The sequence below is a fragment of the Centropristis striata genome, chromosome 4 (assembly GCF_030273125.1).
Source record: "Centropristis striata isolate RG_2023a ecotype Rhode Island chromosome 4, C.striata_1.0, whole genome shotgun sequence".
Taxonomy (NCBI): Eukaryota; Metazoa; Chordata; class Actinopteri; order Perciformes; family Serranidae; genus Centropristis; species Centropristis striata.
Window position 1 is genome coordinate 11003398 of NC_081520.1, and position 16124 is coordinate 11019521.

Here is a 16124-nt window from a genome sequence, read left to right on the forward strand (position 1 = left end):
CCCTCTTCTGTTAACTGCAGCTTTCTCGCTTGTACACTCACACATGGAAAATCAGCCATCAGCAGCCAATCAAAGAACAACACCTATGAGAAGGAGAGAAGTATGTGAGAGAAGCAGAAACAAGAAAAGATATTGCAAAGATAGAAGCATGTTGAGAATGTATTATCATTGCTCATTATATAATCATATCTACTGTTCACACCTTCATTTTTAGTGTAATGGATGCTCATTAACTCCTGTACACATCATTCATACATCTACAGTAAAGTGTAGATGTAGGGAGGAAAAGTGTCATTTTAGTTTATGTAAAAATGTCTGTACTATAATAGTGTAAATATTGATAAAAACAAAGAAACAAATATACAGAAAAAGAATAATTAAATGCTTTGGTTGAAATTATATCAGTGTGACTTTTCAGTGTGCGAGATCTTAAAATCTTCTACTTGTGACCTTTATTACAGATTATGGCCATAGGGAGATTGTGAGAAATTGCCAGTTTTCTTATTTGATTTTCTTAAAGATTTTTAAGGGCCTGAATAATGGGATTTTGGACATTATATTGTATAATGGGGGTATTTTGTGACTTTTAACATTTTCCTGAGAACCACTGACTTAAATATTGTTTTAAAAACCTCACAGCAAAACAACAAACCTTTTCTGTATTCTCTGTAATACACTTTTGTGCCAGACAAAATCTGGAACCATGCAGGTGAATTAAGTGCAAAAGTGGAGGAGGTGTATGTCTGGGGTGGTGACAGTGACTGATTGGGCCAGAGAAGGAAAAAGGAGGTGACAGTCAGAGGAAAATAGTGAGAAAGAGTGAATGGAAGGAGTGAGGGAGGCAGTTATGAGTTCTCTCAAAGTTTTGGTTCATGCGTTTCTATTTGCTGAATCATTATCTCAAATTGCCTGCTTCAGACAGCCATCAGACTGCAACTGTGTGTGATGCTTCAGGCACAAAAATCTGTTATGCGGGTCATATTGTTCCTTCACTGCATAAACTATTGAACTCAATGCTTCTGGTTGAATAGGTTCTGACTTAATCATGAGTTTCCACTAACAAAGAATATCTTCAATTTCCAAACATCAAATTTAGGCTATGTAGAGACCATAAACTGTTTTAAAGAGGGAAATAGGACTAGTTAAAAACAGGTGTAACCTATAATGGTAAAAGGGCATTAATAAGATAATACTGGCTCGCCTAGATGAAATCAATGTTATTTGTTATAGCTGTGGTTTTCCTGTGTTGACAAGTACAATATCTGCAGTAAGAACATTCTTCAAACAATTATAAAAAAAAAAAGTCTCAGTGGTAACCATCGGGGCTAACAAGCCAACGTGAATGCGCCGAAAACTGCAGTTCCTCAAATGGCCACTTGAGGCTGACGCCAAAAGTGAGTCAAACTCCATAGACTCCCATGTTAATAGGCTCAACTTTAGAGCAGAAATAAACATCTTTACAGCCTGGAATAAAAAAAAGATTTTGGTCTCTATAGCTAATTTCCCCCTAACTGTGAGGGGAGAATTTGTATTCAACTCACTTATTTAAATTAGGTTAAGGCTTAAAGTTATGCATAATTATGGACCTGGCTGCTTTGAGTGACAGGTGGGTGTCATAGGTGGTTTATTTCTAAAATCAGGCATCTTTCAGCCCGCCCCAACTCACCAATGAGTCACCTCTTTGACCATTTTTGGATTGGCTGGGAGTAAGGAGGAGGCACACAGTACTGTGTACTGTCTTGGCACGTATACAGTCTATGATAAAACAATCTCCAATCAACGTGCATACGAGCCCTTTCTCTAGAGCTTTTGATCATATCACACTGCCTTCATCAGTGAATAAAGTGTGCTCTTTATTATTGTGAGCACTTTCATGACTTTTCATCCATGTTGACTTCAAAGTTTAGTTTGACAGATAGTTCTTGACCTAAAAGAGTTGATCAAACAATCTCCTCTCCAGGGGGCCTACTAATTCAACTTGTTCTCAAGTTTTTCTACCAGATTGCCGAACCGTCATCAACAGATGAAGCTTGTTCAGTTGTCATGGAACTGCAACTGTTCAAAGTTTCCATTAGTCTGAGCTCTTTTCTCTAGCTTCTCTATCGTCTAAATATCTTTAAAAATGTCTCCAAAGACCAAGAGAAAAAGTTTTCGACTTTAGTTTAACTAATCAACTATCCGCCTAAAGGCAAAATCACTACACATTTTGATTTAGAATTCGCTCGCCACTGCTTCTCACATACATCAGAATTTTAAAGTTGTACTGCACGGTTATACACATGAATATCAGTTTGCTCATCATGATACATAGCCGAATACTTAGCCTCAATAAACAGCTTTCTAATTTCCTTTGTGGCTCTCGAGGAGCTTTCTAAAGTCTGAGAAAGTAACTGCGATGATGTAATCAGGTTAGTGAGTTTAATCTTATAACTGAAAGTGTGTGTTAAAAATTGGATGCATGAGGTTTAAAAGAGGGTCTTATGAAATAAGCCATAAGTGGCATTATGGGGATGTAGGTTAAGTTCCCATACAATGAAAATCCTCTACAATGTTAGACCCACCCACCTCCCCTCCCACTAACCCTGAGCAGACCTTTGTGTTCTAAGTGTCTAAATGTCTGAGGATGGGTTTACATTGCTGTTTATTAAAAGCCTGTTAAGTCTCATACGCATGCTAGAGAATGCCTTGTGCGACATTATCTGACACTGATGGCCTTGACAAAGCTTCAGTATCTGATGAATTGGGAGAGACACCAGGCCGAGGCTTCATTCTCAGTGAAGTTTCAAGCCAAACATAATTTCTCTTGAATACAGTCGCAGTTTTAAACATGCGGTTAACATTGTGAAACAGTCTCTAATTTGTTGGACTGAGAACAAAAAAATGTGGTTAGGTTTGATAAAAGATCATGAGTTGGGTTAAAATGACTACATTTTTTCCTTAAATAAGTCGGCATTGGCATTTGGTTTCACACAGGACAGAAACAGTGCTCTCCTGGGTGAAAGTCCTGTTTTTGTTTGTCTCATCCATCCATCTGCCTTTGTATGTTATTGGAAACGTTTTTCTGGTACATCAAGAACATACATTATCAAGGAGACAATACGTTTCTCTCAAAAAATAATTAACAATGCAGTTTAGTTGCATGGGAACATATATTTTAGAAGACTAAACTGCGGATTAATGTATTCTCAGCCTCTGCTGCTTGTATTTTTACCCTTATTCTATGAATCTATTTTTCAAAAGCATCCCAATTTTTAACTACTACCCCTTTAAAAGCAAGCTGGAACAGATCGAGTGGAGTCCCACAGCTCCATTGTGCCTCCCAGAGATGATCCAGGAATGACAAAGACGTGTTTGATCCCTGTAATTATTCCCTGATGAGGAGAGGAGGGCATGTATTACATAGATGCTTCACAGAAGGAATTGCTGATCATCTACTTGGCACAAACACACAGGCGTACACACACAGATCAGTTTGACAAACTGTTCAATAAACCAACAAGAAAAGGAGTCCAGGTGACTAATATCTCAGTTAACTTTTCCTGCTTCCTGCTTCCTCCTGTGAGATTTCTTGTCCATGCCTCACTCTGGCACTTCTAAAGCAACTTCCTGGGGGACAATTAATCCACTGGTTTAAAACGTGCTTGACAAATAAAAGCAGGGCTACGGGGTAGCATTACTGCGTCCAATAACAAGCCAAAGATTGTCCCCATCACCACTACACACTCCCTCCCCCAACCACTGTCATGCTTCCTTCTCCTCTTTTTTTCTCCCCTCTTCCTTCCTCCCCTCACGGAACCCTGAGCGTCCTCCTGTTGACTAAATTTCCTCGATGACGTAAGAGTCCACGTACATCGTCCATGTAGGTGATGCTTCTGAATGAATGAGTGTCCCCTCCCATCTCCATTACTAGTACTACGGGATGTCTATAAGAGCAGATCGCCGGGACAGCCGGCTGAATTTCACGAGACACCGAGGTGCAAGAAGCGAGAGGCGAGATAGAAAAATAAATCATAAATCCGAGCTACTTTGCCTGAAAATTACGCACCGGTGCTGCCGAAGAGGTTAGGTAGGATGAAACTATCATATATGAACAATTTTGCCGCCATCAAGTTATAATTTGACGAGGTGGGAAATGGTAAAACTGTGCTTTCTTTATAGTTTTAATCAAACTGAAGAAATTTCAGCTGGACCGAAGATCAAGAGGTAAGTTTTGCTTTTCTTTAATGTGCCAATTATGTCTTTACAGGTTTTGATAACAACAGCTGTCTTGATCCACGTGTAGCAAGAAATTAAAACAGTGATGAGCTTGTTAAATCGGTGTAAGCTCACTCTTTTATTTCCTGTCACCGAATTTTCCTCTGCGTGCCGTTTCGTGAATGTACGGTAGATTACAGCGGCTGGAAGTTACTGCAGTGTGAGTCACTTTGGCGCACATGGGCAGTGACAACTGTGAAAAAAAGGAGGGAATGTCTTGTAGGGTGTAGGCTGCGCTGACTGCATGTTAACCAGGCTGCATCCCCGCAGACAGAGAGCGAATCACGACCTGCGGTTCATCGCGTTTTTTTCAAGGGTATCAGTGTGGGACGTGTCCTAGCGGGCTGCTTCTTGGACTTATTAATATCTTACACAACCAAGGCTGGTGTGTGTAGTCAGGGTGCTATAGGACAACATGTACTCGTTTAGAGCTTACGCTGAAGCAGAACATAAAAGTCAGGTTATAAAACCATCACTTTAACAGTGAATGCACCCCAGTGGAGAGACCTACTTTAAATAAAGTGACCTATTATTCCTCGCGTTGGCAGCCAGAGCTCCTCTCTCTCTTTTTTTCATGTTGAAATGACATCGTGACGCGCTCTTGAGATGAAGTCAATTTTGCGTCATTCCTGCGCACATGCAGACGACTCCCAATCACCCATCAGAGGGCTTTAAAGACACAGAGCGAGGCGCCTATATACGTCTACAACCTGCATTGCGATGTGTCTCCATACGAGGTGTAGAAAGACGAGGGAGGTGAGGGGGTGGGAAGGCCTGGGGGTCTGATGAAAACTCCCCAGATGTAACTCCTGGAAGGGGGCTATGACCAGAATTACAATGAGCATGGTCCAATAACCTCTCCCGCTGTTTTAGCCCTGATGTCCGGCTGTGCAGGGGATATCCACAGTGGCTTTAAAATACCTGGCAGAGCACTAGAAATCAACACGAACCATAAATTTATATTATTAATAGCATTTTGAAGTGTTTTAGAGGGCTGAACTCACCAGCTGAAAGCTGCGTGGCGCTGTCCATGGTGCTGGACGTTGACCTGCATATGAGAGCTGAGTTTAAACATTGAAGCTGAAGTACCAACAAATAGTTGATTTGTGTCCACACCGTCTGTGAACCATCCCTGTTTCTTTCCATATAGAAACATAAATTAAACATGTTATGTATAATTTTGTAGCCATGGCTTTATATAGTCGCATAAGTCCGCTAGAAGGAATATTTCAAACTTTCTGACCTCTACTGAACATGCATGTGTATGCCTTCTACAAATAGAGAGGCGCATCTATACAGATATTTACGGTTTACACAGCAGCAGCAGTGTTCGTCGGTCAGCTCATGATGTTCAGGACCATGGACAGTGACAGAGTCCAGCTACTTTGCCACAGAAGAAATATTGGTTCACTTTTAAAGAATTTCAAAAAGAAGGATTAAAAAATCTAACATATATATAGGCCTACTTAACTGTTACTTAAATTAGTACAAGTGGGAGTAGCTGGTAGTGGTGTCACTGTAGAAACAAAAACAAGAACAAGTCCAAGTAACCTCTGGTGACACTATAGTGGCAACTTTTATACTTGCCCACTCTCAGTGCTTCTTTTCCTTTCTTCCTCATCAATCTGAATTCCTTCAGAAGAAACAGTTCACATAAAAACACACAAATAACCACCTTTCACAGCCTCAAACAGCCAGTGTATAAACAGGAGATGAGTGCTTGCAAGTACTCAAATTTCCGGACTGCTGACGTCAGTCCCAGAGTTACTCAGTTGAGCTTGCATAAGCAACCGTCCGTCCATATCCTGTGGCTGACTCATAGATAATCGGCATGGAAATCAATACTACAAACACAAGTGGGCTATGTAAGCGTCAGTCTGGCCGCACATAGCCTATGGCCTCTGGCAGGAAAGGCTATAATACGTGCTACTGTGAGCACTGTGTCATTGTATATAATCTGATTTGGCTAATGGCTGTGTAGTGCGCCACAGAGATATGCCAGGTGATTGTAAAGAGCACTAAAGAGCTCTTTTTTCCTTTGCACCTCACACCTTGATTTGTTTATGTAATGCAATCAAAGATGACATTTAATTGTTGAGCAAAGGGCAGCATCATGGTGTCTCTCTCACTCTGCACAAACCACATCCACCTCTGCATGTTGCTTTCTAACTCTCTGCAGTCTGATTTAATTCAATGCTACTGCTCACTTTCTATCAGTCAGTACATCAATACCTTGGCTCTAGACTGCTTACTGCTAAAACTCCTCCAAAGTACAGTAACAGTCTACAGTCATGGCTACTGACGTCTGGCAAACCTCTGCTCCATGTGACAAAATTCACCTCAGTGCCTGTTAAGAGTTAAGATGAGTGGGAAGATGCTGCTGTACTGTATGAAGTTTCCTCTCGGAGCCCAGCACTACTGAAGGCTGCATCACCAACATCATCAAACCACCGAGGACGTCAGCAGTTACCACAGCCAATCATATTTCTTCCACTGTCTCCATGGTGACCGTGGCATTAGATTGTTACTGTAGCAACAGCACCACTGGTAACAGTCTACAGCCATGGTCGCTAGGGGGCAAAACACACATCTGAACCAAAGCGGTGCAAAAGAGCAGCAAGTGAGACCAAAGAAATTAGAAGAAAAGAATTGCAGCGGTGCAGCTTTTCATTAATTAGAACATATTGTACAGCACTTAATGTGGAGTGTGTCATAAATGTGTTTCAATTGAACCCAAAAAGAACAAAAAACAGCTGAATTCCTGGTGGTAAAAAGCACACAATGTACGAAAGAAGTCAAAAGAGCCTGGCTGCACATAGACGGAACTCTATGAACCTTGCAGCAATTTCAACACACAGGCGCAGAAATCCTTACATGTCAGAGATGGTTTTCCGAGGACTGAATATTTCAGCATCTTTTTTTAAAAAAAAGCTTCACGTATCTGCTGTGCATTAGAGAAGGAATATCACAGTATAGCTATATCCTGCAGGAGGGAAGACTCTTTTGACATGTAGATGAAAGTCTTGAAGGTTTTTTTCAGAACGGCAGTGTCATGCTGAGGCTATACCTGTCCAGTCCGGATGAAAACCAATCTGCTGCTGCCAGGAAAAAAGAGCTCAGGGAACTTCCTAGAACATGCTTATAGTCACGAGTTATGATTTAACAGTTATGTTGGTTAAGTTTTAATAATTTTCTCTTTCACATGTTTGGATAATACCCATATAATGTATTGTTTCCTATCAATAAATGGATATATCATGCTTTGCATATTTGTCAGTAATAATTTGAATGGCTGTTTTTTACTACAATGAAGTGAAATGTGAGGGTCAGCAGTGACCTTGAGTTTGAAAGGGATTTAATGCTTAGCTCAAGGACACAACAAGAATGAGCTGGTTTAAGAATTGAATTAAGTTGATCATAAAAAAAAAAAAACATCCTGAGGTTGCAGTGTCCATCCTCTGTCTGAGAGTCCATTGTCTCTGCACTGCTGACCTCCTATACAGCAGCACATAAACTACTTTTTTAAGTTTCAGTGTGTACACACACACACACACACACACACACACACACGTTTGAAAGTTTAAGCTGTGTATTGTGATACCAAAAACAAGTGGAGAAACAGAGCATGGTAAGGGACTAGAGATTCATTCTTATTAAGTGGCCAGATACAAAATGGTACAAGTTTCACAATGGTAAGAGCTCCACTTATTACACAGAAGGCTCAAGGGCATATGGACTTTTTATGTAAGAAGAAATATCCTGTTAAGATAAGGTTGTCTTCGGCTGTAAAGTTTATTCCACATCGAAACTAAATGTGGGCACCACTTCAACAATATATGTTATCTGTCCCTGAATATATAATGTAAATATCGTTCAGCTAGTTTCTTTTTTATGTGAAACGTTTGTATTTTCTTTTAACTCACAAAATAAGTACAGGCACAATTATATTAGGTACATTGTACACATATATATATATAAACACCAATCTCACTGTATCAACCTGTTGTCCTCAGGGGTCATGGCATTTACACAAACTGACCTTTTCCAGTAACGCTAGGGATTCCCTTCGACAATGTGGTTGTTGGTGGGGATCCAAAGTCAGCAGAAATATAAGAAGTACTGAAATTGTGAGGTGTCTCTCTTCTTCTCTACCTGAGAACAAAGAAAAACACAAATCACATTAACCGTCACATTCAGCACCACTGAGACAGTTCAATGTGTCAGAAAAAAAGGGTTTCATTTTGTTAAACCCGCTGCAGCACTTTCACATTAAAACCTTTCGTAACACTTGTAACACAATGTTAATGAGCTCATGCTAACTTAATAAATAAATAATAAACTATGAATACACTTTTGAATATTCTTTATATTTATTCAACAATTATATCCCAATGATATAAAACAGATTAGTACATCACTAGTAATAACATTACTTTTTTAAATATTATCTGGCTTTTTTTCAACAATTGTTTTACTGAATCTTAAAAAAAATGTAAAACAGATAAAAATCTTTATTCTAACATTCATTGTAAATGAATAGTTTAATAATTTAGATGTCAAGTGTACATGAAGAAAAACTTGTTGGTAATAATAAATACTAAAATACCTGAAATGTTGTTGCAACAGAAATTAGTAAGGAACAAATCAGAAAAACACATTTATAAAACGATAAATAATATCACAATAAACTCAATTAAGGACTAAGGAAGTTTCTTGATAGCCTACCTAGATACTACATTAAATAACAATAACATATGAGTCGATATAATAACAATAATAATTACTCCCTTGTTATGTGAATCATGCAAGCGGACTACTGAACTGGATTTTCTTCTGATTAACTTAAATCTGGGGGTAATGTAACAAACCAATAATTAATATATTTTTTAGAGTAGTCATAGCTTTTACTAGAAATGCATTATGAGCTCATGAATTACACAGCAAACAGTTTAATCAGAGCACATTTATATTAATATTCACATCCACCTGTCAAATGATTTACCTTCTAAGTGAAAGCTGGTAAAGTGACATCAGTATTTTGTTGAGAGCTATGAACCATCACTGTTAATGCCCTTCCTGCTTTAACTAAGTTATATTCTAACAGCTGCAGTTATTCCAGTATTTAAACAATGAGTCAGGGTCCCACTGCTCCTAATCAAAAATTAGACAACATCAGTATCAAATATAATCATTTAGAAAGGTCAATATGCGTAGTCACAGATGTGCAGGAACTAATCTAATACAGTAGCATGATATAGTGTGTTGTCAAGTACAGTCTCAGATATGTAATATTATTCATACAGTATTTACACGTGGATGTTTATCTGTTTTAGAATCAAATAAAGGGAACAGAGCAAAATGAGTGTTTTGCAGTGGGTTGAACTGCCAGAGTTGGGAAAATGTTCCAGTAAACACACAGAGTGTGCTTCTGCTTGTTTGAAAAGTTTGCCATCACACTAGAGTTAATCACGAACACAGCAAACATCACATTGAGTATGATATGATCAGTTTGCATAAAGAGCCTGTAAAATAATACATAATCATTTATCATGAAACAGCTGATAACTCAAGAAGTAGAATTAAAAAAAGGCATTCAGAAACTATTTTCAGACTGTGTTAAGTCATTAACACATTTGAATGACTCTCACACTACTCTTAGAATACACAAAAACCTTTCAGTAAAGCAACAAATGAAATAATCACCTGGCTCCTTCCCACTAGACTGAGTATGAAAGAACTGAATTAATTAATAAGAAACGGAAGATCACGGCACGACAGGAAAATGCTGACAATCCACGACAGGACAGAGAGGAATGAGGAGGAAGGTGACTTTGTCACAGCCCTGTGCTGGGGTGGCTATTGGCCGGATGATCAGGGACAGGCTGACCTCCCACGCAGAATTAGTCATCTCTTTACACCACTTATTTTTTTCCCACTAAAGACTCTTATTCAACCTTCTAGCAACCTTCCTTCACATCGCTGCTTGGCCGCCCAGGCTTCTTCTCTCCCACACACACAGAGTCAGCAGCCTCTAGACATAATCATTTATTGTTCAAATTTCCACAGGGATGCAGATCAAGGGCTTGTTAAACACATAGCTGCTATTTCCCACAATTAAGATTAGATTCCACTTCACCAAACTAAATAATAAAAATAAAAAAAAACATTTGGAATTAGACCAGTTTTAACATGAATACAACAGGCTGTTTTTACTAAGTTAACTGTTTTTTTTATTGATAAAAGGTGCGATTTGTCCTTGTATTGCAAAGCTGATACTCAATAAAATGCAAAAACAGGACAGGATGAGAGCTCAGAGGTAGCTGCAAACCCATTTAACTCAAGAACAGGCTACTTTTGGAGCTATGCATGCTTTAAATTATGTACAATAGCTGTTTATCATCCCTCTTCAGAAAATGAACTCCAAATCATACAGAAACAGTTGGTACACTGACAACATGCAGCTCTTTTGAGGCCCTTCTTCTGAAATTGAAATAGCACATGCAGCATCACATCAGACACCCATTATCATCACCATAGACACTTTCAAACAGCATTTCTCTGCTGCCGAGCATTGATTTTTTCATGCTTTCCCCTTATAACAGTTTCTCACCCACCTAGAGTGTCCTGACAGATGTAAATACAGGAGAGTTAAACCAAAGCAGCCTTTTGTTGTAATTTCTGTTAAGTTTTAATGTAATCCAGGAGAAACACAGAAAGAGAGAAGCAGACACTGAAATACAGACTTGTATTCACTCATTTCTAGGTCTTATATATATGTCATCTACTGCCACTCCTTCCCCAGCACAGCCCCTGTCACATGTGGCTCTCTGAAGTCACACTCTGACTCAAAGCAACACTGATGGGGAAAAAAAATAAAGTATGCAAAAACAAACTTGTGAAACAAATTTCCTCCTCTTCTGTTTATTTTTGTTGTAGTGCCATGAGTCATAAAAAGATATTTCAAAACTTCTGTCTCTTTTCCACCCATGCCTGATTTCCCTTTTGGACAGGAAAGACTAGTAATAATAAGAAACATATGAGAAGCAAATAGACAATGATAAAAGGCTGGGGTAATGGGTTTACTTAGCGAGAGGATAAATTTAAAGTTGTCTGACGTGCAGGAAGGAACAGACGAGGACAGTGAGAGACTGCTGTGACTCAGCCTTTCCCTGGTCAGAGAAATGAAGCAGCTAAATACATCTCGGGTGCTGACATGTTTTACCCAAAACATCGTTCACATTTACTGAAAATGTTATTTTCAATTAACATCTCTGGATGTTGATGTTGAGGGTGCATTAGCTGATGGTGTGTGACTCATCACAGCTTACTGCTGCAAGGCAAACAAGTGCAGGGGCACCAATGGCAACCAGCTGACCATGCAGTCGGGGTATATCGCTGTGACCCGAGCACCTGTTGTGTAAAACTACAGACTCAAACCTGCACGCGGCCTCTGCAGAGCCATAATAAATATGTCACTAGTTCTCTGTGGTGAGCTGTGCCCTCTGGACATAAAACTGGGCGATGGCAGAGGAAACGTGATGGTGAACACATTCAGAGCAGGCAGGGTGCAGGGGGAGAAGGGAAGAGATGGCATGCCAAGGAGGATGAAAGAGCGTGGAATCAAATTCCAACCACATCTGGAAAGAATTGCACACACCGGTTGCAGAAAGTACACTGGGTTCTTGCACCCTGCCAGGCACACTCACTCACTCATTCTCATGCTGCCATGCCCAGCAGAGCCTTTCCACAGGGAGAAGTGTCTGACTCGAATGCCTTACAGACTGCAGATAAGCTATGCAAATAGTGCCACCTAGTGGCCGCTCAGCTGTCTGCATAGCTGGTGATGAATGTGAGAGAACACAGCAGACTGACTGGGTTTACATTACTCACACAGCCGTCTGTCTGCGACTGGCAGTTTAAACAGATCTGCAGATCAGAGCCTCATTAACTTTCCCATCTAACTCCCCGATCAGTTTGCCTCCATGAGCCATATCAAGTAACCACAATATGCTCCGAGATACTTCCATCCAACTGCTCAAAAATGTACTTTTATGGAGTTGAGGAGGTTCAGTGCAACTCTAATTTTCTTTTTTCCTCTATATATACACAGGCAGAGACATGGTTTTTCCACTTAGTGCTCGACCCAGAGCAATTATGACTGTATAAATGACTTAATTGTTCATTATTAAAACCTGAACAAACACTGCAGCGTGCTGATAAGAAGGTGAGGCTGAGTCACTTTACACTACATTAGCATTAAACTAAAACAATTATATAGAGACATGTCTCACTTGCACACGTATATATTATATCTGAAAAAAGGCATGGTGTGTTAATGTAATGGGGGAGATTATTGACATAACTGGATTGTGTACCACATGCAATGTAAGAGTAAACATTTGTGGATAAAATTTCAAATTTTCAAGATGGATATATGGAAGATTACTTGTTGCCAAGGTAACATTCAACAGGGATCCAAATAAACAATAAACAATGACAGAGAGGATAAGCTACAACAGATGGTTTGGATGATATTTAGGCACAAAAGCTAAATATCCAATCTGATCTTTGATACTTTAAAATGAACATGATCTAACAAAAAGGAAATACAAAAAACATTTATGCTGAAGATTTTTAATTTAATTTCACACATTTTAAACATCCTGATGAGAGATAGTTATTAGTTTTATAGAGGTATGCATACATGTGCTATTGATCTAAAATCAATCTAAAATCTTAATAAAATACCCTTCAATTAAATTATTTGTGTCTAAAAAACTCTACATCTATCAAACAAAAGGTACGTCTTCTGTACTGGAACATTCTTTTAAACACATCATCTTTTACTGATGTTCAAAGTAATTATTTTCAAAGCTGAACAAATCTGTATGCAGTGATATATCAAACTGCGCTCTTTAGATGGGGGGAGAGAAGAGGATTTATTAAACTTCTCTCTTCTTTCCCCCTGATAGAGTGCGCCAAAAAATAAATAAAACATCATCTGCAAGAGAGCTCTGCCGCCCAATAATGTATTCTTGACCGCATCTCACACTGTACTGTAGCAAATACTGAGCTCTTGAAAATAACAGCCACTAGTGGGGCATGTGAGACACATCATGAGAAAGACATCTGGCGGGACGGGGCTGCATCACACTGGCCTCTGTTGCCAAGGAGATACGACGGTGGAAAGTGGAGGAGGGATCTTTAGAGAAGCCTGGTAGTTGTAGGCAAATAGGAAAACTCACAGAAGATCATACACACCTGAGACGACGTGGTGCAATCTGGGGAAGATTCACAAGTTCAGCTGGAGCCACGCCGCGTAGCTGTCAATCAGTTTCTGCTGTGACAGCTAAACAGCAATAGAGGGTTTATATATTTATTTATTTATTGACAGACTCCTCCATCAATAAATAATGAAGATGGAGAGCAGTCGTGACTAGCACTGCATGCATCTAGGAACTCATACTGTTTTTTTAAGGCTGAGGGCTTAAAAACAGACCCATTGCTTCAGCCTGGCACTGCGTTTATCAAACAACACACAAGAATAATCCACATAAGGATACTTCTGATTTATTGTTTCAGAGTTTGTCTAGAAAAGCAAGACACAGAGACAAGGTTATGTAGGATACACATTTCAGTAGAATACTTAAAAGTCACAAAGTGTACTTTATATAAAGTGCTTCATACAATTCGTGTCTTTGAAACATGGCGTGGAACTCTTCTGAAGTGTCCGAAAACATCTTTCGCTTTATCCAAGGACAAGAGGAGTGATTGAATCCACCCACATTAACGCTTTAATTCCATATAATGTAACTCAAGGTTGTGTCTTGCATTCGAACAGTCACAAAAGCCCCGTGTGCATTAAAGAAAGGCCCACACAGGAGGAATTTCTTCCTTGGTGCAGCAGAGAGCAGCTCTGTCGTGTTAATGTGACTCACATGAACAAGCACGACCTCAAACACACACAGGCTTCTCTCCCAGCTGCTTGTGTTTTCAGAACACATGCAGACAACGTGAATAAGAGCAATGAATTTGGTTTTTTGATCTGCTGTGCTGTAAAATGAGGGATTATTTATGGCTGGTAATCCATTTGAGGAGCAGCTGAGGGCTCCTCTGGCTTTAGCTCCGCTCGCTGATAGACTGTCTGGACAAATACCCACTCTCCTCTTCTGGTCTGACCTCTCCGCAGCCATTAGCAGAGGCAGAGGCGCTGGCAGGCACAAGAGACGAGTCAAAGACAGGCAGGGGCTTGACATGGAGTGCTATTCCCCTTGACAGCCACAGGGGGCGCACTGGTTCTGCCCACACGGTTTAGTAGGAGGGACTGGCTCCGAGCCTCGTTTCTGCAGGCAGGCAGTGGGATAGCATTAACACTTGGAATAGTGACAGTACCTACCTCAGACAGATAAGTAGTAATATGGCAGCTGCAAGGTGTATTCAGACTGCAACAATATCTTTTTTACATCTTTAAATAAATGAGAAAATATGTGATGCACATCAAAATCAAGGTCACAGCCACGCCTCGAAGACACATGTCCAGATACATGTCCTGTTGTCAGTGTGCCACTGGGTGTCAGTGTGGTGACATATTGATTAGAGTCATGAAACACATGCTGTGGTTTCCATCCTCCTCTTCCTCCCCTCTCCCATCTATCATTCACTCTCTTATCTCACCTGAGTCTGTCTGCGAGCGGGCCGCACAGGCTGGTTGTCGGGGTGGTTGGGGGCCCACGGCCCCAGGCTCTGGTTGGAGTAGAAGTCCATGGGGTAGACTTCCTTCCAGCCAACTTCCTGCAGAGCCACAGCTGCCTGAGAGATGGAGAGACGGGTAATTTAAAAACAAAAAATAAAGAAAAGAAAAAACAGTATTTTCACTTTTGAGGAAGACTTGAGGGCATGTATTTGGTGAGGTGTTTGGGGGTCTTACCCCAAGATAATGTTACAGTTTTTAATTAAAAATATGCAATCACTTTGGACCACTACTATTACCATATCTGGTGCCAAATAAAACGGATAAGCCAGAGCAGGTAATAAACAACACCTAAAAGTTTAAAAACAAAACTTGTGAAAGAAGTCAGCTGAGGACAAAAAACAACCAAACAAACAATCAGTTAATTCAGTCATATTTGATGCACTGCAGATTTATTTTACATTCATTATTACTTTTAAAGGTAGGGAAAACCCTGAAAAGACATTGTTTCTACACATTTTTCCAAAGTCAAACCTAAGCATTTTGCAAACACTTTTAATAGTGCATTTTCAAGCTTTGAGCAACTTACAGCTGTGGCAAATTACATTATATATATAATTTTAATATTTATTATTATAAGTACATACTATGTGTATAGTATGTCGATTATCCACTTTTTCACCTTATTAATTTGGATGTTATTGCGCTTTAAACAACCAAACTTATTTTTTGACAGTTTTATATAAAAGGGCGACAAATTAAAAGGAAATATATATTTTATATAATATTTTCTGATATCACAAAGTCTGCTACGATACCAGTCCAATACAATTCAGGGGGCTGCGATCAATATGAGACAATATCAGAAATCCATTCAACACAACCATCAATTACAAATCACAATAAGTAACATTTATCAACTCAGAAAAAGCAACCTAAATATTATTTGATTATTATATTACTCTTTTCCCCACACATTTAAATTAACAAAAAAAGATGAAAACATATGCAAAAAAAAAAGTGATACTTTTGCATCAATTTGCATGAATGATATTGGATTGTTGATTAGTAAATTGATAAATCACTCCAGATCAATGTATAATGACACACCTGCTTGGCATCCCACATAGGCTACATTTAAATATATTAAAAAAACAAGCACTGTCGAACCTGATAATGT

General features: G+C 39.4%; 1 protein-coding gene across 1 annotated transcript in view; it reads right to left on the reverse strand.

Moving 5' to 3' along the window:
* Positions 1-13808: 13808 nt before the first annotated feature.
* Positions 13809-16124, reverse strand: part of dph1 (diphthamide biosynthesis 1) — a 73468-nt gene continuing 71152 nt past the window's right edge. The window contains exons 11-12 of the mRNA XM_059331907.1: positions 14929-15063; positions 13809-14597 (exon numbers count right to left, since the gene is read on the reverse strand). Of these exons, the coding sequence (XP_059187890.1) occupies positions 14517-14597; positions 14929-15063 (216 nt within the window). The 3' untranslated portion in view covers positions 13809-14516. The remainder of the gene's footprint in view (positions 14598-14928; positions 15064-16124) is intronic.